General features: G+C 35.8%; 1 protein-coding gene across 1 annotated transcript; it reads right to left on the bottom strand.

Annotated features, from left to right (window-relative positions):
- Window positions 1–3,613: 3,613 nt before the first annotated feature.
- LOC110607222 (kinesin-like protein KIN-5B) lies at window positions 3,614–10,989 on the bottom strand. The gene is made up of 24 exons (XM_021746298.2): window positions 10,810–10,989; window positions 10,460–10,681; window positions 10,053–10,182; window positions 9,795–9,950; window positions 9,366–9,703; window positions 9,131–9,269; window positions 8,431–8,528; window positions 8,197–8,353; window positions 8,043–8,112; window positions 7,853–7,929; window positions 7,661–7,714; window positions 7,501–7,581; window positions 7,309–7,420; window positions 7,139–7,225; window positions 6,553–6,728; window positions 6,319–6,480; window positions 6,116–6,223; window positions 5,882–6,040; window positions 5,725–5,808; window positions 5,433–5,638; window positions 5,033–5,134; window positions 4,712–4,821; window positions 4,480–4,631; window positions 3,614–4,166 (listed from the first exon to the last, which is right to left on the bottom strand). Exons 2-24 carry the CDS (start codon window positions 10,636–10,638, stop codon window positions 3,960–3,962), a joined length of 3,144 nt encoding a protein of 1,047 aa, XP_021601990.1. The 5' UTR covers window positions 10,639–10,681; window positions 10,810–10,989; the 3' UTR covers window positions 3,614–3,959.
- Between the last annotated feature and the right edge of the window lie 13,103 nt (window positions 10,990–24,092).

The raw sequence follows: 24,092 nt of genomic DNA, 5'->3' as shown, positions 1-24,092 counted from the left end.
TTTATTTTATATTTTTATTCTCAGAAAAAATTACATATTTTCTCTTTTTTTTCTTTCAAAAAATATATAATTTTATTTTATAATATATAAAAAAATAAAAAATTTAGAGTTACCTAAAATTATTATGGTTACCCATAACAAAAGAGTAACAAAATTGAAAATAGAATAATTTTTTATTTTATCACTTTAGTGTAGGTTTTAAATTGAAAAAAAAAAAAAAAAAAAAAAGAAAACCTTTGACCTACAATTGAAAGAAAAAAAAAAACCCTAAGTCTCTAGAGTACAAAATGAAAATAAATGATATGGAGGGATTTTTATTAATTTGATGTTTAGGGAAAAAAATTTTGGTGATTTAAATTTAAAAGTGAATTTGGGGTTGAGCGGTCAGACTCCATTTTTGCCCTGCTTTATAAGCACGCCTGAAACTTTTGACAAAAGCATCAAATAATTTTTTTTTAAAATATAATTTTAATTTTTGTATTTTTTTAAAAAAATTTTAATTATTAATATATTATAATATATATATTTATATTATATTAATTTAATAATATTATTATATTATATTATATTATATTTTTATGATAATAATATTTTTTATAATTTTTAATTTATTAATATTTAATATATTTTATTATTAATATTTAAATAAAAAATTATTGATACTATATCATTTTAGCGTTATATAATTAATATTATATTGTGATTAAACATCTAAAAATAGATCTGTAAAATATAAAGTGATAAAATTTTTTAATTATTTTTATAATATATTTTATTATTTTTAATATATTAATATAATAATACTATAATTAAATTGTACTAATAATTTGATACACAGTAGTCCCTGATAATATTATTTTGTAACTCTAAATTTTTTATTTTCGATTTTTATAATACCCTATATATAAATTTATAATTGATATATTTTTAATTACGATGTTACTACAATAATCTATTAAAAATAATATTAAAATATTTATTATTATAAAAAATTATATTATAACTAATATTAAATATTTCAAATTTAATTTTTGTAATTTTAAATATTTATATTAATTAATTAATTTTTACAAATTGTTTATAATTCAAAAATAAATAAATAAATATGAATATTTAATATTACAAAAATTAAATTCAATTTTTCTTGGGTTGCTCTAGAATCACCGTAATTGAAAATATATGATAACGGTTTATCAATAAATTTATAACTATATTATTTAATTATAATATTATTATATTAATATATTATAAAAATAATTAAAAATATTTATTATTATAAAAATTTATTTTAAAAATAATACTATCAAATTAATATAATATAAAAATATTATTAAATAAAATAATAATTAAAAAAATAAAAATATAACAATTATTTAAAAAATTTAAATTTATTGAATTATATCAATTAAAAATAATTATTAATTTAAATAGCACCAGAAGTAATCTTATACACATCTAACCATGATATAATTTTATCTCATAATTTTAAATATTAGTATATGAATAGGTTAATATTTAATATATTTTATTATTAATATTTAAATTAAAAATATTACTCACACTAATTTTAATGCTATAAAATTAATATTATTTTGTGATTATCTATATACACGAAATTAATTTAATAAAATATAAATTTAATTCTTATAATTTTAAATATTTATATTAACTAATTAATTAATTAACCTATTTTTTATAAATTATAAATAATTCAGTAATTTACTCTGTAATTTTTTTATAAACTTTTATAGTACTTTTATTTATTAAAAATAATAAAATATATAAAACAACTATGTATCAATAAATTTATAATTGATACTAATAGTGTTATTATAATAAAATATTAAAAATAATTAAAAAAATAAACTGATTTAAAAATTAAAATATCTACCAGCAGTGTTGTGCCCGGTGAAACTCAAATTTAATAATTAAATTCTTTTTGAAATCTAAATTATTAATTTTTTTCCTCACACTAAATTGGCAAAAACCCCTATATGAAAATAAATCCTTATATTTGAACTAACAATTCTTGAGATTTTTTTTTTTTTTTTTTTTTTTTTTTTTTGAATTCTTGAGCGTAGGAAAGGGAGAAAAATTTAAGGGTATTCATAAAAACTTGCTTTGCTAAGTGGATCAGCCGGACAAGAGAAATGAAAAAGTGGAAGAATAAAACTTTTTTTAAAAGGAAAAATAATGATAAGAAATAGATATAAAACAAGGAGATATGAAAAAGAGAAGGGGTAAAAGACAAGCAAGAAGAGATTAGAAATATATATTTAAATGTTTATTTATCAAAATATAAGGATTTATTTTTAAATTAAAGTACAAAATGAAAATATAAAATATTTAAGTGTATTTTTCCTTTTAATTTCTAAATAAGTCTTCATATTTTAATAAGTGATACTTGAGTGTAGGAAAAAGAGAAAAAACTAAAGAATTTCCAATAAAAACTTGCCTTGCTAGTGGATTAATAGCTAGAGAAAAAAAAAAGAAGAAATAATTATAATGTTTAAGGCTTATTTATCAAAATATAAGGATTTATTTGTAAATTAAAGGGAGAGATGTATTTAAATTTTCAATTTTTATATTTTTTTAAAAAAATTACTTTTTAGTTCTTGAGTATGGCATAATTAATGAATTCATCTATCTATTTTTAGAATCCAACATTTTGTCCCTAAATTTAATTCTGTTAAAATTAGAGATCCTTCCGTCAGAGAAAAAATGTCTGAACTATCCTTTCTAGAACCCAACACTTTAGTTCTTGAAATTTAATTTCTACAAATTTATAGGTTTCTTTCACAACAAATTAAAGGAAAAATATGTTTTCATCCCTAAGATATTACATAATTAACAGATTTATCTTTCTATTTTTTGAATTCAACACTTTACTCTCTAAAGTTTAATTTCGTCAAAAAATTTAAAGAAGAAAATTTCAAACTAAATCTCCATAAACAAATAAAAAATTTAATAAATTTAAGATTCAATTTAGCAAATATAATAAAGATCAAAATATATAAAATTTAAATTATTAAAAATAAAAAGTTAAAATTCGATAGAAATTATTTTTATGATAATGCTCGCCATTTGAAAAAATCATTAAAACGTTTCTAACATTTTAAAAAATTTATTAATTAGTCTTTCTATTAATTTTAATTATTAAATATTATAAAAAAATCTAAAATACCTTTGATATTGAGAGACTAATTAGTAAATTTTTTAATAATTTGAGGACCAATTAATAATTTTTTCTAAACTATAAGGATTAAATAGTAAAATATTTAGTGATGAAATTAATAGAGGAACTAACTAGTAGATTTTTTAAAATATCAGAGACATTTTAAAATATTTTTCAAAATTGAGGGACTAAATAGTAATTTTTTCATTTTATTATTATTAATAAGAGTATTTTTAAAATTATATTTATTTTCTTTTCTTTAACTAAATGAAAATCATTGACTTAACAGAAAATTTTGACGAAGGGATTTTGGATTTTGACAGAATTAAATCTAAAAAATGAAAGTGTTAATTTAAAATAAGAGAGACAAATCCATTAATAATGTTATATTTCAGAACTAAAACATAAGAGATAGAATTAATAATGATACCACTATCGTGTCTACCAAATTTTAGATTAGATAAACTTTCAAATCCTTACTTTATAAAAAAAGAATGACTTGGGAGCAAGTTGCCCATTGGGATCAAAATCTACATTTCTTGCATTCCATTCATCAACCTGTAAACTCATATGATACAAGATCCCAATGTCTCAAAGAGTGAACTTGCTCATAGATACATAAAGGATATCTGATACATTAAACCTAATCTAGAATTCTGGATGAGCAAATGACTATTTCATCTCAGACTTCTCTCCATTTTAAAAATTTTAAAATTCAATGGCTTGCACTCATCAGTTGATGAGCAAATTAAGGACCTGCTTGTTACTTGTTACTACTACACTTTCAGTTAACATCAGCAAAAGGAGCTCTATTAAGTGATGCTGCTTGCTGAGAGACCTTCATCTCATTATGACCCAATTTTGATCTGTTCTCTATGTTCTTCTCTTCTTTTAGGTTTTCTAAAGCAAGTGTTCTCATCTCCTCGATGGATGCCAAGCTGGGCACTCTTATATCTCGCCTTTTAGGTGTTGTGCCAGAATGTTGATCAACCTGCAAGCAATGAAACAAAACTACCGCTTGAGAAGAAATGCTGCATACCTCAAATCTTCCCATTTGCATTTAAGAACAAGTTTTCCTGACAATGCTGAAGCATGCATCCATTTTTAGACTTTTTTACAATACCTAATGACTAAATTTAATGGAGGGACTGTCTTTTTAAAATGCTGTTATTTTTAATCTATTTTTCAAACGGGACAACTAACTAATGAGTTTCCCTTAGTTACAAGGACCAAATAGTAATTTTCCTTTTTTTTTTGTTTCTAAGCATTTAATTGCTGACTGGCTTTTAATCAAGCAAGCATACCTTAAAATCTTTTGTAAGGTACTTTTCTGCTTCACTTCTGACATGTGCTATGCTTTGACCATGGTTCTCTTGTATTGACTTGAGCTGATCCAGGCAGAGTGTAGTGATGGATTTCATTTCTTTCTTACTTTCTTTGTCTCGCATTAGTGAATCTACCAGGTAAAAAAATTTCATAAAGACTGAATTTTATGAAGAACTGAATGGAATGTGAAAAATGAGGAATTAAAATTACCATCAACAGCAGCCAACATGTCAGAAGTTCTAGAATCACATTTTTCATCCATGGCAGAGGATGCAGATAAGAATTCTTCATGCCAAACATGATTTTTGCTGATATTTTCCCTGCAGAAGAAATCATATTTCTTTAGCGGAAGATGAAGTCCTAAGTTTGAGAAGAAAAAATATATGTATATAGTCATATAATCACATTGCACATCTAATTGTATCATGTTCTTGAAGCCCCGGAGGATAAAGAAACCGGAAGAATAATAATAATAATAATAAGAAAAAGAAATTAAAATTTTTATGGATAAAAAAGAGCAATAGAGCTTACTTCACAGTAGATTCTATCTCCAGAACATTATTCTTGTTCAAATTATTAATGTATGATTGGGAATTTTCCCATTGTTTCCGGGAGTAGTCGACCCTCTTTGAGCTACACACCACGAAAAGATACAATTTATTAGTAAAACATATGTTATAAACAATATACATAAATCATTATAAACGCGAGTGATGATGAGAAATAGGTATGACTTTATGACATTAAGTTGAATAACTCCATGATTGTCTGTGCTAAGATTCGAATATACAATTCTGTATAATTCAAAGATCTTTTACCAGTCAGAAAAGATTATTACTGATTTAAGGTGGGATTGCCAATTTGGGCTTGGTTATTTATCTAATTGTGTTAAAAGAAAAAGGAAAGAGGAAAAGGAAATCTAAAGTGATACCATTCCTGGTGAACTTTTTCCATAACCACTCTTGACTCTGCCACTGAAAATGTATCCTCAATAAAATGCATTTGCGCTTTTTCTGCATATCTATTTATTTCCTCCTTAGCATCCGAGGAAACCTGCTGCATGCTATACATATCTTGCTGAAATCTCTTAGTCTCTTGTATGGTCAAGTCCTGGATGTTCCTTGATACCTCTGATACCTAATAATGCACATAGTTTTAAAATGTCAAGCATTTGACGCTAGAAATTGTTCAAGCTCAAATAGCTGAAGAGGATTGACTCTCACCATTGCTGCTTTTCTAGATGTCAATGTTGCTAATATTTCTGCAATATTTTCCAAAGCTTGTTTTTCCTCTCTGGCAGCCCCTTCCTGTTTGGCAAAAGTAAAAGTTTATAACCTGATGTCTTCTCAATATCACCATGTCTATAAAAAGATAGCTTACTTTAAACATCCTCTCAAAATCAACCAACTGGTGGATTCTTTTGACTTGACTTTCCTGAAGAGCAGTCAAGACCTTTGATGCATGACAATTGAGGTCATTGAAGAAATCTGTTGTTGCCTTTGAAATTACTTGGGATGAAACCAAACTTCGTTTTAGACCCTATAAAAAAATGGATATAGTTGCAGTAAAATCAGAAAACAAATATTGAGAAACAGACAACTAAAAGCACCCTACCTCCTCCTGTCGTTGAGCGGATACAGCTATCAGCTGTTTCTGCTCATCAAGTAGATTCTGGATATGCTCGATAACTTCCTTTGCCTCCAATACGGCAGTAGAAAGAAACTATCAAATTAAGGACACAACCATTCAGAATTCAGGAATATCACATAATCATATTCAATGTTATAAAAATAATTTATTTTCCTGCGATCACATACATGTTCAACTGCCATCGTCTGAGATGAGATTGTAACATTTATATGCTCTAGGTCAGAGGATGCTTTCCTCTGCATTGTGCTGGCAAGTTCCTTCATGGCTGCTACACCTGAGGTATACGTCTCTGCCATTTTCTTAATCCTCGATTCCAAGATTTGTGTTGCCTATTGTTATTATAATGGAGGTTATCAAATGGGATCAGCAAATTTCGATTAAAAAAAAGGGTTATGTCTTACATCACATTTACTAGCAAGAAATGAACGGGCATGTTCTTCCATGCATCTTATTTGTTGTTGTTGTTGAGAAACTGAACCAAGGATAGTCTTGTGCAGGTCTTTTAGACTTTGGTCGAGATGTGAACCAAATATCAAAATTAGTCTTTGATTTTCTGCCTCCATTTTGTCTTTCTGATCTGCAGGGAAGAAAGAAATTTTTCACAAGATCAGATAAGGGTTAAAGTGCAAGAAGATTTCTTATTATAAATAAGATGATGAAAAAAATTTAATACTTTAAACATCATTAAATATCTTAGAAAATACTTTCACATATCTATCCTTAATTTCCAATTTGAAAGTTTATTATTATTACTATAATTCATATCAAAAAGACTAACTATATTAGCCTTCTAATTATGCATATAAAGTATTTTTTTAGTTTATTCTTGAGGGCCAGTAATAAATTTACAACTACACTTGGTCCGAATAATATTTGCATATCAGTGGGTAAATAGTCTTGCATCCTAGGTTCAACAATTAAGATACGTCTTCCGTAGTTCCTGTAGTAATAGTACTGAGTAGTGCTTACAAAAGGAGTTTTTATTACCTAATTTAGCAAATAGTGAATTTATGTCCTCTGATGCAGTTTGCAAATCGCCACGCAACTCCTTCGCCCGTGAAATTAAAGAATTTTCTGCTTATGACATTATTAATGTTATGCACAAGCTGTAGACAAAAAGTGAGTAAATTATTAACGAAGTTAATCAGTTTACCTACCTGATAACAACAACTTGGAGATAAGGAACTCCTTTTCCTTTAGTGTTGAGATCACTACCTTATGATTCTCTTGCAGATCAACCAGTTCCTTGTTACTTTTCTCTAGATTCAACTAAAGACAAGATTCTAATCAGGTAGATTCAACTATATAGAAGAGCTTAATAGAAGAAAAAAAGTTCAAATCATAAATACCTTACAACCCTTTAGTTCACTTTCTATGTCAAGTTTCTGCTCCTGCTCAGTGAGATAAAGCTCACGGAACCTATCAACTTGCTGGCATTCAGAGGGAAATCAATCAAGCACTACAAGTAAAATAAAATAAGATGTAATAAAATAAGTCTATAAGTTTTACCTTCTCACTAAGGCTGAGATCATTCTCCAACTGCTCTATCTTCTCAATCCTTGCCTACAGGTTGTTGAAAAATTATTCAATTTAAATTCAAACAAACAAATCTGCGTTGGTGTACTTAATTAAAGGCAGGGAAATTTTAATCCACTGTCTTTGGAAAATAACAAACATAGAATTTCATTCCAAATATCATACCTTCTTTTCAGCTTCATCCTGGACAAACCGGTCATGTCGAACATAAACACCATTTTTTTCCCTTGCCGCTCGAACATCTGCACAAATTTTAATTTTTTAATTTCAAACAAACAATTTCATTTTGTTATTTGTATTTTCCTTTTTCTTGCTATAAAAAAAAAGTTCCAATAATGCTAGTGCATCTCCAAACCTTCTTTCATTCTTTCAATTTCTAAGTATAGATCCTTGAGCAATACAGCCTTAGACATTTTTTGGTTTGCCTGCAAAATAACTGTCATTGGCACAAGCCACGAGGTACCGATATTAACCCAAAATACCATTTTGAAGAAGCAAGCCAGACCAACCTCTGGTTTGTTTTTGATGTTTTTAGCACGGTAGGCATAATCTAGTGTGCTTAGTGTTTCTTCTAGAGAATGAGCAGAGGGAGAAATTGTAGCGATGATGCAAGTTTTTGTCTTTCCTCCCAAGGAGTCTCTTAATAGCCTTGTTAACTTGCTATCCCTGTGTTTGCAAAATCATAAAACATATGTAGAGGAGGAGTTGAAAACCATAATGAATGAACTCATATTGAGATTAACCTGTAAGGTATATGGGCTGAATGTTCCACGAGTGCATTTATGACACGGCCTAGAGTTAGTAAGCTTTTGTTGATTTCCCCAGCTTCTCTTGCACGTCCCTGCATTTTTACTTCAAATCTGATCAAATTCTGAAAGGTGGTCCTACTAAAGGGCCAAAGCAAAAAATGCATGGGGTTTTTACTTGTTTGATATTCTTTATACATTAGATTGCAGCAAGAAAGCAAATAAAAAACAGAAAAGTGTTGACTTCCATCAAAATATAGTTTAGCATTTCAATCTGAAGGATGTTTGGGCATGCCTAATCATCAACCTTTTCTCATCAAGTAGCAAAATTTTTTTTGCATCTGTATTTAACTGAATCTCGCTCTCTTTAAAAGTAAGGACTATGAAAAGAAGCATTGCGTTAGCCTTATGAGTTATACTCAAAGCTTAGCATTCCTGACTAGGACAAGCGTAGTGACTTCAAACCAACCAAAGTTTCAATTATCTACGAAGTCCTAGAGAATTCAGGGCATTTTCTTAAGTTCAAGAGATGATGGATGGGCAAATTCCCAAGCAGTGATACCTATCCTCAACATGACATTTCCAGACACTTCCAAATTCCAAATAAAAGTAGCGTGTTTGAATATTGTTAAGCAACTTAGTATTTAGTAATAACCTACATTAGCATGCATTGATGATGCTAGGTTTATTTTCATACCTCTCTTGCACCTGAACGAGATATATTCTCTGACCCTGCCAAATCAACAAGGTTAAGCTTGCCACATTTAATAAGTTCCTCATCTCCAACAGAGGCTTCTTTTACATGGACAGTAATGGAAAAGACAGAATGCGAGCGACTGCAATAGAAATGAAACACATTTAGAAAAACCTTTTTTCTATCCATGTTTCCACATCATTGGAAAAATTAAATAATTACAGACTAAAAAAAGAACCTGCTTCGCTTGTTTAACAGAGTATCTGCTGTACGCCTTTTGGCTGCTCCTCTTTCTAAAAGAGTATAAATTTCATTTGCACTGTACACAGCTTCTTCTTCAAGACCTCTTACAACTACACAACCCTTCCCATCCTCCATCAAAGAAATGGGTTTCTTTTGCCTATCGTCTGTATACCTCAAAGTGTCTTCTGGAGCTAGTAAATCAGTTATTTCTTCATTGTAAAGTTCCAAAAAAGTAACTTTCATGCTGTAGTCAGCATTTTGGGCCTCTAGTGTATCAAAAATTTGCCGAACTGCTCGTGGAATAACACCAGCCTCAGCAGGCAAATCCCCACCCTACAATTATATGTAAATTATCGTTTCTGGAGCAACAGAAAAACTTGCTAGCATTATAAAAAGGACCATGAGTAATCCGCATCTGCCTTACCTTATTTCTCATTCCACCTTCCATTGTATACGTTTTTCCAGTACCTGTCTGCCCATATGCAAAGACTGTGCAGTTAAAACCCTCAAGAACTTCATTAACAATCGGTGCAATGGCTTGATCATAGATTGATCTTTGTTGTGCTTTTGGTCCAAAAACCTATTCAGCATTTTCCAAAAAATAAAAATATGAACTAATCTTATCATATAGGATCAAAAGAAAAACAATGATAAAAACCCATACAAAAAAAAAGGAGCATACCTTGTCAAATGTGAAGACTCTATCTACTTGCTTGTTAGCTACACTTTGCAAAACAGTGACTTCTCTCTTATGTTCATTACATGATATCACTTTTGCAACGTTTGTCCTTTGCTCTTCATCACTAAGTGGCCTGATGATGGAAATATAGATAATTCTTGATTAAGTATTTATCATCGTGCACTATAATATTCTGAAGCAAGCTTATTGGAAATTAATTAACCGTTCTGGACATCAGATTCTTAGTAGGGTCTTTCTAATTTTAATTTTTGGGGCCTGTGGTCCAAAGCTGTGTCCTTAGCAATTAGCAGCCAAAGAGCCCCAAAATACAGTGTAGATCGATGAGTTCAGAAAGGACAATCCCTAATTATGTAATTAAGAGCAGTGAATCAAGAATCGAAAAGACACACCTGCATCGGAGAAGAACTTGAACATTAACCTCTTTATCTCTGTCATGACGATTATTGTTCCAATCAGAACCTCTCGATTCCGGGCGGCGTCTCTCTGGGCGAGGCGTGAGGAACGGAGATGGAGATGGCATCACTCCCAACCCTACTTTTCTAAACTGATCCGGAGTTAGAGACATCATTTTCTTCGTAAAATTAAAAGAAAAAACTTTTCAATCTTCAAACCTGCAAGAAGAAAAGTATCATTAGCAATTTATCACACAAAAATCAATCAATTGCAAAATCAAGACTGGACTATAATCTAAAAGAATTGAAATTCTGAATCCAAACATCCAAAAACTACACTGACTCACTTGAAGCTGAGAGGAAGTGAAGTATTTTCTATGGACCCTCTTTCTGGAGACCTCTTTGATGGGTCGAATGAATCTGGAGAAAGAAGAATGGAAAGAGACTTTTTCTTTTTGTTTGGTGCTTTTGTTGAAGAGTAGCCTGAGTCTACTGAACCTAGTAATGTTTTTCAAAAGAGGGGTTATGTTTTAACGGCTAGTTGAAGTTATATGTGTATTTTGGGCGGAAAAGAGCCGTTGGAACATGCTGCAGTTCTTGGACATTCTGAAAATGTGGGTCCTGCAGTTAAAAATTCAAAATGAGCCTCCTTTTGAACATGATAAACAGATTTCTTACATAGAAGCGTCCGAACAGTTGAATTTTGAAATTAAATTATATTAAAAATATATTTAATTTAAATCACATTATATTATAAAATAATCTATAAATTTTAGTCTAGGTAATAATTTAATTTATGTATTTTTAATGTTAGGCAATTTAGTTTGTTACTTTATATTTCATTGATATTAATCCACTACTAATCCGAATTTCAGTTATTTAAGTTTCTAAAATTTTAATTGACCGACATTTTGATTTATTTTTTTATTCAAAATTTAGTTCTCCACTTTAAATTTATATTTAAATATTTTATTTATTTTTATTTTATATAATTAAAATTGTAATAATAACTTTCGTCAAAAAAATTTAATACATGCTTTTTTCCACACATCCAAACAGAAAATTAACTACTAGTAAAATTGTTGCACTTGTTGTATTCTTAAGCTTGAAGCATAAATGGTGGTGAACTGGTTCCATACTTCATTTGTTATTTTTTTACACTTATCTATCGTCTAATGTTGAAATTAGTGATTTGATATAAAAAAAAAATTTGAAGAAGTTTAAAAAAAAATAATTATTATTTAGTCCCTGAATATTAACATTATTAACAAGTCAATCCCTATATTTTTAGAAATCTATTAAAATATCATTATCTTTTCTTTTCATTAACAAAATATTCCTTTTATCTTTTTCCACCGTTAAAAATATAGTAAAATACTAAATTACCCTCCTTCTTCTTCTTCTAGACGCCTCTTCCTCCTCCTCCTCCTCCTCCTCCTCCTCCTCTTTTTTCAGGATGAGGAGAAAAATGGACTATTTCGTTGACAAAGAGAAAAGATAAAAATGTTTTAATAGATTTAAAAAAAGATAAGAAAGTTTTAATAAATTTCTGAAAATATAGGGACTGACTTGTTAATAATGGTAATATCTAGGGACTAAATAAAAGGTTTTATTTAAGGGCAAAATTAGGTTTTAAAAATTTTCTCTCTCATTTTTCATTTATTTTTAACGGAAAAGAGAACGGAAGGATTATTTTGTTGACGGAAAGGCTGTTTTATTGACAAAGAGAAAATATAAGGATGTTTTAATATATTTCTGAAAATGTAGGAATTAATTTGTTAATAATAGTAATATTCAGGGACTAAATATTAAATCTCCCTTTTAAAAATTATATTATATTATTCCAAAATAAATTTTATTACATTATTAGCAACATATAAAATTTAGAATTAAAATTAATTTTATTTTGATATGACTGAGTACTCACTCAAAATATACAATCTCTCATTGAACCCCGTGTGATGACATCTCCATGACTTAAATCCCAGACATATAATTTTACTAGCTCATGACTCTCACTCCCAAACATTTGAATATTAAGGGTTCGTCTTCTCTAGCCAGAGTCTACATCCCTTATGTTTCTTATCGTTGATGTTCATTATGTTTTATCCGCCTAGATCTCTAATATCTATGAATACAGGATCTCATATCTGCTAGCTAGTACACAATACAAATACGAGATCACATCTACGTCCCAGTTTCTAAAGGAAACGACCAATTTTTTATAGTATAAAAGCGATAAGGATGCATAGTTCAAGATATACAACTCTAAATCCAATCAAGCTATTTTGCAACTCTCACATAGTTAATCTTCTCTAAGTATTTGCTGTTTTGAGTGTCAGAATGATTAACTTATACGTGCCAACCACCTCACATTTTCTTTTTTATAAGTTACCGGCCACATCAATCTTCTCACTATTTTTAATAAAAAATAATAATTAAAATTAAAATATTAATTTAATAGAATTAAAGTAAAAGAAACCATTAAAATTAAATTAAAAATGGATAAAATTGAAATCTAATTAATATTTGTAATATGTTTTTAAAATTAAATTAACACAAATAGATTTAAAAATGAATGTGTAATCTATTAGTAAAATTAAATGAATGCAAACATAGTTACAAATGGATGTATAATCCGTGTTAAAAATTAAAAGGTTGCAAATGGATTCATAGACGTACATATAATATGTTTATAATATTAAATAAACACAGATAACTTCTCAAACATACGCATAATTTGTTTGTAAAATTAAATGAATATAAATAGACTCGTAAATAAACGTATAATTCATTTGTAAAATTAAATAAATATAAATATATTCACAAATGGACATATAATTCATTTGTAAAATTAAATGATATGGAGCAATTAGCCTTGAATTTTACGACAGACATGGACCGGACCTAACTTTTGCTGCCGACGTCCGATGGAGAGCCGCGATAACTTTTTGAAAAAGAAATTTTGAGACGCACGACTTTTAAAAATGTGACAAGGGACAGAGGCCTATCACAAAGTTTGAGGCTAAAATTCCACTGTTTAGGGGTCAATTTTACATTTTAATTATTTTTTTAGATATTTTTATGATTTTACATATTAGAATTTTTTCTATTATAAATAGCATTTCTTTGGCTATTTGAGATACTTTTCAATCTTTCAACAATTTCAATAAGACTTTTTTTCGGTTTCTAGCCTCTAGTTTCCATTATTTTGTCTTAGCCAAACGTTATTTGTTAAAACTTCTGATGGAGTCTAATCAGTCCTATATCAGATTGGTATCAAAGCGAAATTCATCCATGAAAGACAACCAAGAGGCGCGACTTGCTGCAATTGAGGCATCCTTTGCAAAATTAAGGGCTACAACAGGGAATCCACCAACCTGCTGCAGCCGAACACCCCCAGCCAATTTCAAATCCTATGGTCGTCAATCCTGTGCCTGCAAATCCCCAACAGAATTATCAGGAAGGTTACAAGATAAAGATAGACTTTCAAAACTTTTTTGGTTCGTTGGATATAGATCTGTTCTTGATTAGTTGGCGGAGGTTGAACGTTTTTTTGAAATTATGAATGTGGAAGAGGATCGAAAGGTTCCAATTGTGGCCTATAAATTAAAATGGGGTGCAGCAGCCTGATGGAATTTGGTTCAAAATGAATGCTATCGAAGAGGCTAAAAACCATACGAAACTGGGTATTGATGAAGCAGAGGATTGAACAACGGTTCTTGCCTAATGATCACACTTAGGTTTTGTATAACTAGTATCATGACTGTGTACAGGGGAATTGAAGGGTGGATGAATGTACCGAGGAGCTTTAATTTAAGGTTGCAGGCAAGGTATGAAAACTGTGAGAACGAAGCCCAATAAGTTGCTCATTATCAGAGGGGCTTAAATCACGAAATTCGCTGTATGATGGGAGTAACTACGATTTTCACTTTGGCAGATGCCACTGAGATGGCAAAAAGGACAGAAGAGCATGTTGATTGGCAGCCTTGACATCAGTATAACCAGAATTTTAATTACATAAATTCTTATTCGATAGGAACGCAGCAGTATAGAGGCAATTACAACGAGTAACCTTCTAAGGTTGTAAATTCTGGCAATCGTCAAAATACTATGGAAGAAAGGAGAGACAGTAAGGGAAAAGCAATCACCACTGCATCAGACAAATGTGGCAAAATCAATCCTTATCAGAAGCCAATGAGAGACATATGTTACCACTGCAGGCAACTTGGTCATTGATCGAATAATTGTCCAGAACATAGAGGAGTTAATAATGATCGCCGGTAGGTTAATGTGGTTGAGCAAGTGGCTGAATCTGAGGAGGAAGTGGATGACGATGACAGATCTATTACTGATTCTGAAGATGAAAAAGTCACTTATGTGGTGAAAAAAATCTTATGTTCGACGAAACAAGAGGATGAGACGCAAAGGAGGGAGAATAGGAGAAGCGATTTGTAGGCTAATTATACATAGCTGCAATTGTGAGAATCTGATAGATAAGCAATTGGTGGAGAAATTGCAGTTATCTACACAGTCTCACCCTTCGCCATACAAAGTTGAATGGATTAAGGAAGGATTGACAATTAAAGTCGACAGAATCTGCAGCATGCCTATTTTAATTGGTAAATTTTACATTGCATTTGTTAATTATGATGTTGTGGATATGGATTGTTGTGGGATTTTGTTAGGTCATCCTTGGCAGTTCGATGTTGATGCTTTGCATAAAGGGAAGGAGAATTCATACATGTTCACATGGAATCGAAAAAAGATTACTATTCTGCCTTTCGGTTCTACGAAACATGCTAAAGTGGAAGGGAAGATTGTTGTTGCTGTTTCTATGGGAGTGCAAAGGCTGCCAGGTACAATTAAAAAATCTGGAGGCACACTGGCTTTATTGGTGAGAGCAAAAGGTGCAATGGAGGATGCATCATCTTTACCACCACCTTTCAAAGAGCTGTTGAAGAAGTTTCATAAGATAGTGGAGGAATCTTCCAAGCTTCCACCTCTGCGGAATATTCAACATCAGATTGATCTCATTCTTAGATCAAAACTATAGAATCTACCTCATTACAAGATGAGTCCAAGGAAGAGTGAAATCCTCCGAGAACAGGTTGAAGAGTTATTGAAGAAGGGGCATATTCGGGAAAGCATTAGCCCCTACGGAGTCCCTGCCTTATAAGTTCCAAAGAAAAATAGAACTTAGAGAATGTGCGTGGATAGCAGATGTAACGACCCGAAAATCGAACCGCTATCGGCGCTAGGATCCAGGTCGGCTTAAGGCCGCCGGGACCCGTAGCAAGCCTGACATGCAACCTGTGAACCTGTTTAATCCCATACATGATCAACAACAAACATAAAAATTAAAACTTTTGCTTTCATTCATACACCGAACTCAACCTGTGCATGCACTGTACATAGACATAATCATAAGCTTTGACCCCTCTGTGGGATCTCATCGATGCCCCAATGGGCAATACAACATATGTTGAGTTGGTTTACATAAACATCATAAAACATTTAAGATCATGTATTAAAGGGATAACAACATTCTATGGTCAAGCACACCTCTATCATCCATAAGCCTCATTACATTACATGTCTAAACTATACTTTTACATAACATCGAATACATTTATCATGTCCACACTATCTATTACAAAACAAGACTTCAATACTCTTGCTGACCTCCTGGTCTACCCTGTACCTGCAAACCTGGGGAAGTTGGGAGAGGGGTGAGCTACTAGAGCCCAGTGAGCAGAATAATAAAACATTCAAAACATATGATAACATGGAATGCATCACATCACAGCTAATCACATCAAGGATGAACTTGTCACCAATAGCCCTCTACATAGTCCAACTGTGCCAGAACGTAGAATGGGTCCTAGTCTTTCTCTTACATAGCATAACATGACAGTCCAACTGTGCCAGAACGTAGAATGGGTCCTGGTCTTTCTCTTACATAGTGCCAGCAAACGTAGAATGGGTCCCACTGGTCTTACATTCCGTACCGTACATATCACATCGTCACATCATAGATCGAGGGCTATGGATCATCCAACATTCATCCACATCAACATTAAAATATGCAATGCAACATATTCGTGAATTCTAATGCAAACAACCTAAATTCATCACATGGCATTCATGATGCATGAACATACTCAAAACTTTACAATTGATTTACTTTAAAACGTAAAGGTTTATTCCACTCACCTCTGGATAGCTCTGACCAGACACCAGAGCAGCTGACTCACTGCTGGGGTCCTCGGTTCCTCGGGTCCGTACCTACACAGATGGACTCAAATGAGGGACCAAACATACATAAACATAACTCTAAACTACTCCCCAAAAACCCCCTAAAACATCATGAAACAATCATAGAAAAACATGCAAAGGAAGGCTAGACAGGGCACTTTCGGCGGCAGGTTCGGCGGCCGAAAGTCCCTCCAGAGCCGAAAGTCAGGCAGGTTCGGTGGCACCTTCGGCGGCCGAAACTCCCAGACAGAGACGAAACTCATGCATGTTCGGCGGCACTTTTGGCGGCCGAAACTCCCAGACAGAGACGAAAGTCCTCTTTCGGGGGCAGGCTTCGGCAGCCGAAAGGCTAGCCTCCCAGGCAGGTTCGGCGGCCGAAAGTCCTTCGGCCGCCGAACCTGGTTTCTGCCAAAGGGCAGAAACTTGGTTCCTCATGCATTTTTGCCTCCCAAAACCATTCAACATGCATTTTTCCTAGTCTACAACATACATACTCAAGCATGCAAGTTCCTAGGGGCATCAAACTACCTTAAACCCCATCTACAACACATCAAGCATCCACATAGCTCATAAACACATATAAAACCCATAAACCTAACCATGAGCTAAACATGCATTCTACCCCATAGATCTACTTAAAACATGCCATAAGCTCAAGATCGGTCCTTACCTCTTGAAGATCGAGAGAAGAACGACCCTAGCTCGGAAAATGGGAGAGAGAGAGTTTCCTTGAACCTCCAAGCTCCAAAACTTGCTCAAAAGCTCAAAATCTTCAAAACAAGGATAAAACTAATGAAAATCGTGAAAGATTTGAAGGAAAGAACTCAAGATCGGTGAGGGGCGGCAGAGAGCTCACCTTGGCCGAAAATGGGGAAAAAGCTCGTCCGTTTTCGGCTAAGGGACCCCTTTATAGGTGGCTGGCTAGGCCACGTTCGGGAGCCGAAAGTGCCTCCGCATGCATGCCATGTTCGGCGGCCGAACCTGGACTTCCCTCACTTATGCTTTCGGGGGCCTAAAAGCGCTCCCGAAGGCATGCATGTTCGGCAGCCGAACTTGAGGTTCGGCGGCCGAACCTGAGTTTTCCTCCAAGGTTGTTTTCATGCAAAAACTCATTTCCTTTTTACTTAAAACCATGAAATACATTAAAACATTTTATGAAAACATGTTTCTACCCTACTAGAGGCTTCCGACATCCGAGATTCCACCGGACGGTAGGAATTTCGATACCGGAGTCTAGCCGGGTATTACATTCTCCCCCCTTAAGAACATTCGTCCCCGAATGTTCACCAACTAACACATAGCATGGCATAAACAAAACATCCATATAAGCACATGGACTCACAAGGAACTAACCTTAGAAAAGATAAGGGTATTGCTGGAGCATGGACTCCCGTGTCTCCCAGGTGCATTCTTCCAAATTGTGGTGGTTCCACAGGACTTTCACCATCGGGATTTCCTTGTTTCTCAGCTTCCTGATCTGGTTGTCTATGATCCGTACTGGCTGCTCAACATAAGTGAGATCTTCTTGGATCCCCACATCAGGTTCACTAAGAACCTTGCTCGGATCTGACACGAACTTCCTCAACATGGAAACATGGAAAACCGGATGGATTTTCTCCATAGAAGTAGGTAAATCCAGCTTGTACGACACATTCCCAATCTTTTGCAAGATTTCAAAGGGTCCGATGTATCGTGGGGCTAGTTTACCTTTCTTCCCAAAGCGAACCACTCCTTTCATAGGAGACACCTTGAGCAATACCAGATCCTCCTCCTGAAACTCTACCTGTCTTCTGCGGATGTCCGCATAACTCTTCTGTCTGCTTGCAGCAGTTTTGATCCTTTCTTTGATTATGGGTACTACCCTGCTGGTAATCTCTACTAGCTCAGGCCCTGCCAAGGCCTTTTCTCCAACTTCTTCCCAGCATACAGGTGATCTGTACTTCCTCCCATACAAAGCTTCATATGGAGCCATCCCGATGTTAGCATGATGGCTGTTATTGTAAGCAAACTCCACCAAAGGTAGATGCTGCCTCCAAGAATCGCCAAAGTCCAGCACACACATTCTGAGCATATCCTCTATGGTCTGGATGGTCCTTTCTGATTGTCCGTCCGTCTGTGGATGGAAAGCAGTGCTAAAATCCAACCTGGTACCCATGGCGTTCTGCAGACTCCGCCAAAATCTGGAGGTAAACTGGGGCCCTCTATCGGACGCTATCGAAACAGGAACCCCATGCAGCCTGACGATCTCATCGACATACACCTGCGCCAACTTGTCCACAGAATAGCCACTCCTAACAGGGATGAAGTGAGCAGATTTGGTGAGTCTGTCCACAATCACCCATATGGAGTCTAATCTGCTGGACGCCGCCGGTAACCCCACTACGAAGTCCATAGCTATATTCTCCCATTTCCACTCTGGAATAGGTAGCGGGTTAAACATTCCAGCCGTCTTCTGATGTTCCAGCTTCACCCTCTGACACACTTCACAGGCTGACACAAACTGTGCCACTTCTTTCTTCATAGCTGGCCACCAATAAACCTTCTTCAAATCTTGATACATCTTGGTGGCTCCGGGGTGAACGCTGTATCTTGCATTATGAGCCTCTCTCATAATGTCTCCTTTTAGCCCTATGTCATCTGGTACACATAGTCTGCTCCCATAGCGAAGGATCCCTTTGCTGTCGAATCTGAACTCACTATCTTTGCCTGACTGAACAGTCCTGGCAATCTTCACTAACTCTGGGTCCTCATGCTGTTTCTGAGCCACCTGCTCCAGAAACACGGGTGCCACTCTCATCTGGGCTACCAAAGAACCTATACCAGACAACTCCAACTGTAGACCTTCCTCAATGAGCTTGTAAAACTCCTTCACCACTGGCCTCCTCTCTGCCGATATGTGGGATAAACTGCCGAGTGATTTCCGGCTTAAGGCGTCTGCCACAACATTCGCCTTACCCAGATGGTACTGAATCTTGCAATCATAGTCACTCAGCAGCTCCACCCATCTTCTCTGTCTCAAGTTCAAATCTCTTTGACTCAGGATGTACTGCAGGCTCTTATGATCTGTAAAGATCTCACATTTAACCCCATAGAGGTAGTGCCTCCACATCTTGAGTGCAAAGATTACTGCTGCCATCTCTAGGTCATGTGTGGGGTAATTCAACTCATGCTTCTTCAGCTGTCTAGAAGCATAAGCAATCACCCTTTCATTCTGCATTAACACACAACCCAAACCCACTCGGGATGCATCACAGAAGACCGTGAAGTCCTCACTGCTAGCTGGCAAAGCTAACACTGGTGCCGATGTTAATCTCTTCTTAAGCTCTTCAAAACTCTCTTCGCACTGGTCAGTCCACACAAACTTCTGATTCTTCCTGGTTAGTCTGGTCAGAGGAGCTGCAATCTTTGAGAAGTCCTGAACAAACCTCCTGTAGTAACCTGCCAAACCCAAGAAGCTTCTAATCTCTGTCACTGAAGTGGGTCTAGGCCAGTTAGCCACAGCTTCTATCTTCTTGGGGTCCACCTCTATCCCATTTCCTGACACTACATGCCCCAAGAATGAAATGCTCCTCAGCCAGAACTCACACTTAGAGAACTTGGCATACAAGCCATGTTCCCTCAGGGTCTACAGAACCAACCTCAGATGATGGGCATGCTCCTCTGCATTCCTAGAATACACTAAGATATCATCTATGAAGACAATAACAAAGTGATCCAGGTATTGGCTAAACACTCTATTCATGAGATCCATGAATGCTGCAGGGGCGTTGGTTAACCCGAACGGCATCACAAGGAACTCAAAATGCCCATATCTGGTCCTGAAAGCTGTCTTTGGCACATCTTCATCCCTTATCCTTAGCTGATGGTACCCCGATCTCAGATCTATTTTGGAGAAACAACCCGCTCCTGCTAGCTGGTCGAATAGATCATCGATCCTTGGCAGAGGGTACCTGTTCTTGGTAGTGACTTTGTTCAACTGCCTGTAGTCGATACAAAGTCTAAGGGATCCATCCTTCTTCCTCACAAACAAGACTGGAGCACCCCAAGGTGAGGTACTCTGTCGGATGAAGCCCTTTTCTACCAGCTCTTGCAACTGTTCTTTCAATTCCTTCAACTCGGCTGGGGCCATCCTGTAGGGAGGGATAGAGATCGGTCTAGTTCCAGGCATCAGCTCTATCTCGAACTCTATCTCCCTAGCAGGTGGTAAACCTGGAAGCTCGTCTGGAAAAACATCCTGAAATTCTCTGACAACTGGCACCGAGGCCGACTCCCTGACCTGACTATCTAGCTCTCTCACATGAGCCAAATACCCCTGACATCCCTTCCTAAACGACCTACGAGTCTGAAGAGCTAATATCAGACCTCTAGGTGTACCCCTTTTGTCTCCTCTGAAGACGACCTCTGACCCGTTCTGATCTCTGAACCTGACTACCTAGTCTCTGCAGTCCAAGGTAGCACCATGGGTAGATAGCCAATCCATCCCTAGAATGACGTCAAAGTCTGTCAAATCTAGAACCACAAGGTCGGCGGAGAGGCATCTTCCCTCAACAAAAACTGGACTGTACTGGCAGACTGACTCTGCCACTGACGGGTCACACTTGGGTCCACTGACCCATAGGGGACACTCTAACCCAGAGACTATCAGACCCAACCTCTCAACGGCTCTCGGAGCAATAAAAGAATGAGATGCACCCGGGTCCATTAATGCATACACATCAGAACACCCAATGACGAGATTACCTGACACCACGGTGTTGGATGTGTTAGCCTCCTGCTGAGTCATGGTGAAGATCCTGGCTGGAGCTGATGGACCTTCACCTTGGGAACCAGAAGAAGAGGCTACCCCTCTCCCTCTACCTCTGCCACTGCCCTGAGTTGTGGCTGGAGCTGCTGGCTGTGCCACACTACCAGAAGCTGTCTGCTGGGGCTGGCCCATAAAAGGTGCTCTAGGACACTCCCAAGCCATGTGTCCCTCCTATCCACATCTGAAACATGTATTAGTCCCAGCTTGACACACTCCCTTTGTAACGACCCGAAAAATCGATACCCTACCGTAACGGTCCGAACCGCCACCGGCGCTAGGATCCAAATCGGCTTAAGGCCGCCGAGACCCTTAGCAAGCCAAACATACCTCCTATCACCTGGTCAAATCCCATACATGATCAAAACTTAACATAAAGACTGTAACATATGATGTATATCCCGAGCCTGACCTGTATGCAATATAACTGGAAACATAAAGAACCCCCTACTAGAGCCCTCAACAAAACTCTAGCTGGATCAACATAACATACATCAAGCCGGAGTCACATCCAAAGAACTAGAACCTAACCTTTGCATGCATCAAACCACAAACATAAGACCTCCACTAGGGTCCTCATCCATTACCATAGCGTGGTAAACAACACATGCCACAAGATTAGTTCAAACATAACTCAACATCTAGCATAACATACATCATGTATTAAACAGGAACTAACCAAGTCTCAGGGCCAAGCACAGTACTAAACCATAAACATAACTCCACTTAACTTTACATTACATTCTCTTGCAAATCATTATATCCATTTATAATACATGTCCACACTAAAAGTACTAAGCTAATACTATTACATAAGCAAAACCTTTACTCTTGAGACTTCCCGATCAGCCTCAAACCTGCAACACTGGGGTTAGGGGAGAGGGGTAAGCTAAAAAGCCCAGTGAGTAGAAATAAAGAAAACAGTTCATTAATTACATGCTCTTATGAAATGCGCCACAGCACAAACATTCCACATAACAGACAGACATGACCACCAAAACTCCCTCTGCATAGTGCCTAGCCCGTGAAGGGACTTACCCAGGTCTTTCATACATAGCATAGTGCCTGGCCCACGAAGGGACTTACCCAGGTCTTTCATACATAACATGGGCTATTGAGGTCGCCTTGGTCCATCCACATCAACAACAAATAATGCAATGCGTCATATTCGTGTAACTAGTGCAATCAACCTATTACATATAAACATGATGCGTGAACATGCTTTAGGCATTTGAATTTCGTGCAATAAAAGATTAAGTTTAGTTCTACTCACCTCTGGCAGACGCTGGACTGACTCTGCAACTGCTAACACTGATGGCCTCCTCGGTCCCTCGGGTCCGATCCTACACAGGTGGACTCGAATGAGGTGCCAACACACTCTAAACAACTCATAAACAACTACCCAAAACCCCCTTAAAACATCACTTAAACATGCATAGAAAACAACCTTGAAAAGGCTGGACAGGGCACTTTCGGCGGCACCTTCGGCGGCCGAACCCTCCCTCCAGAGACGAAACTCGGGCACTTTCGGCTGCACCTTCGGCGGCCGAAAGTCTCACTCCAGAGACGAAAGTCAGGCACTTTCGGCGGCCGAACCCTTCCTTCGTCGGCCGAAAGTCTGCTTTCAAGCCAAAACTCAACTTTCGGGGGCAAGGTTAGGCGGCCAATCCATGCATCCAAAGGCAGGTTCGGCAGCCGAAACCACCTTCGGCGGCCGAACCTGAGTTCTTCCCAGAAGGGCAGAACTCAGCTTCTCATGCATTCAAGCCTCCCAAACCTTCCAAAACAAGCATCCAACTTTACCAAAACATGCATAAACCCTTAACCATGCACAAAGGAGCTTAAACAAGCTTAAACTCCAACAAAGAACATCAAAACATACATAGATAGCTTATGACTCACATAAGCCAAAACCATCAAAACAACCCAAATCCTCACATACTCTCTCCCCATCATGCATACTCACTCCCACATGCATAGACTAGCTTAAACCTCCTACATATCATCACATAAACATATATAAACATACATTTGCATAAAAACCCACATAAAGCCTAACATGCATATCTACCCATACTTAACCATTAAAACCTCTTAAAACTTACTTAAAACTTCATGAAACGTAAAAAAAGCATAGATCCACACTTACCTCTTGAAGATCGAGGGTTTGTGCGAGCTCTAACTTGGAGATGGGAGAAACCAACTCCTTGGGTCTCCAAGTTCCCAAAACTTGATCTAAGCTTGAAAACTCTTCAAAATAGCCATGGAACTCATAAAAATATGAAGGAGATGAAGAAAAACATGAAAACGGCCAAGGGAGGACAAAAACTCACCTGAGCTCGAGAATGGGGAGAAAACTCGCCCATTTCCGATCTGAGGGCCCTTTATAGGTGGCCTGGTCAGAGACCTTCGGCAGCCTAACGTGCCCCCTAAACTCATGCATGTTCGGCGGCCGAACTTGACTTTCGGCGGCCGAACCTTGGCTCGTTCAAACAAGACTTTCGGAGGCCAAAGGCTTCGGGGCGCTCCCGAAGCCTTTCCATGTTCGGCGGCCGAACTTCACTTTCGGCA

This window comes from Manihot esculenta, chromosome 8, assembly GCF_001659605.2.
Source record: "Manihot esculenta cultivar AM560-2 chromosome 8, M.esculenta_v8, whole genome shotgun sequence".
Taxonomy (NCBI): Eukaryota; Viridiplantae; Streptophyta; class Magnoliopsida; order Malpighiales; family Euphorbiaceae; genus Manihot; species Manihot esculenta.
Note: the sequence above shows the minus strand (reverse complement) of the source record. Positions and strands in the feature narration are given on the sequence as shown.

Coding starts and splice junctions, on each gene's coding strand:
- LOC110607222 (XM_021746298.2), bottom strand. CDS start 10,638: ATGATGTCTCTAACTCCGGATCAGTTTAGAAAAGTAGGGTTGGGAGTG. Junction 9,704..9,794: donor AAGGTGGAATGAGAAATAAG/GTAAGGCAGATG, acceptor ATATAATTGTAG/GGTGGGGATTTGCCTGCTGA. Junction 8,354..8,430: donor TCAGCCCATATACCTTACAG/GTTAATCTCAAT, acceptor TTGCAAACACAG/GGATAGCAAGTTAACAAGGC.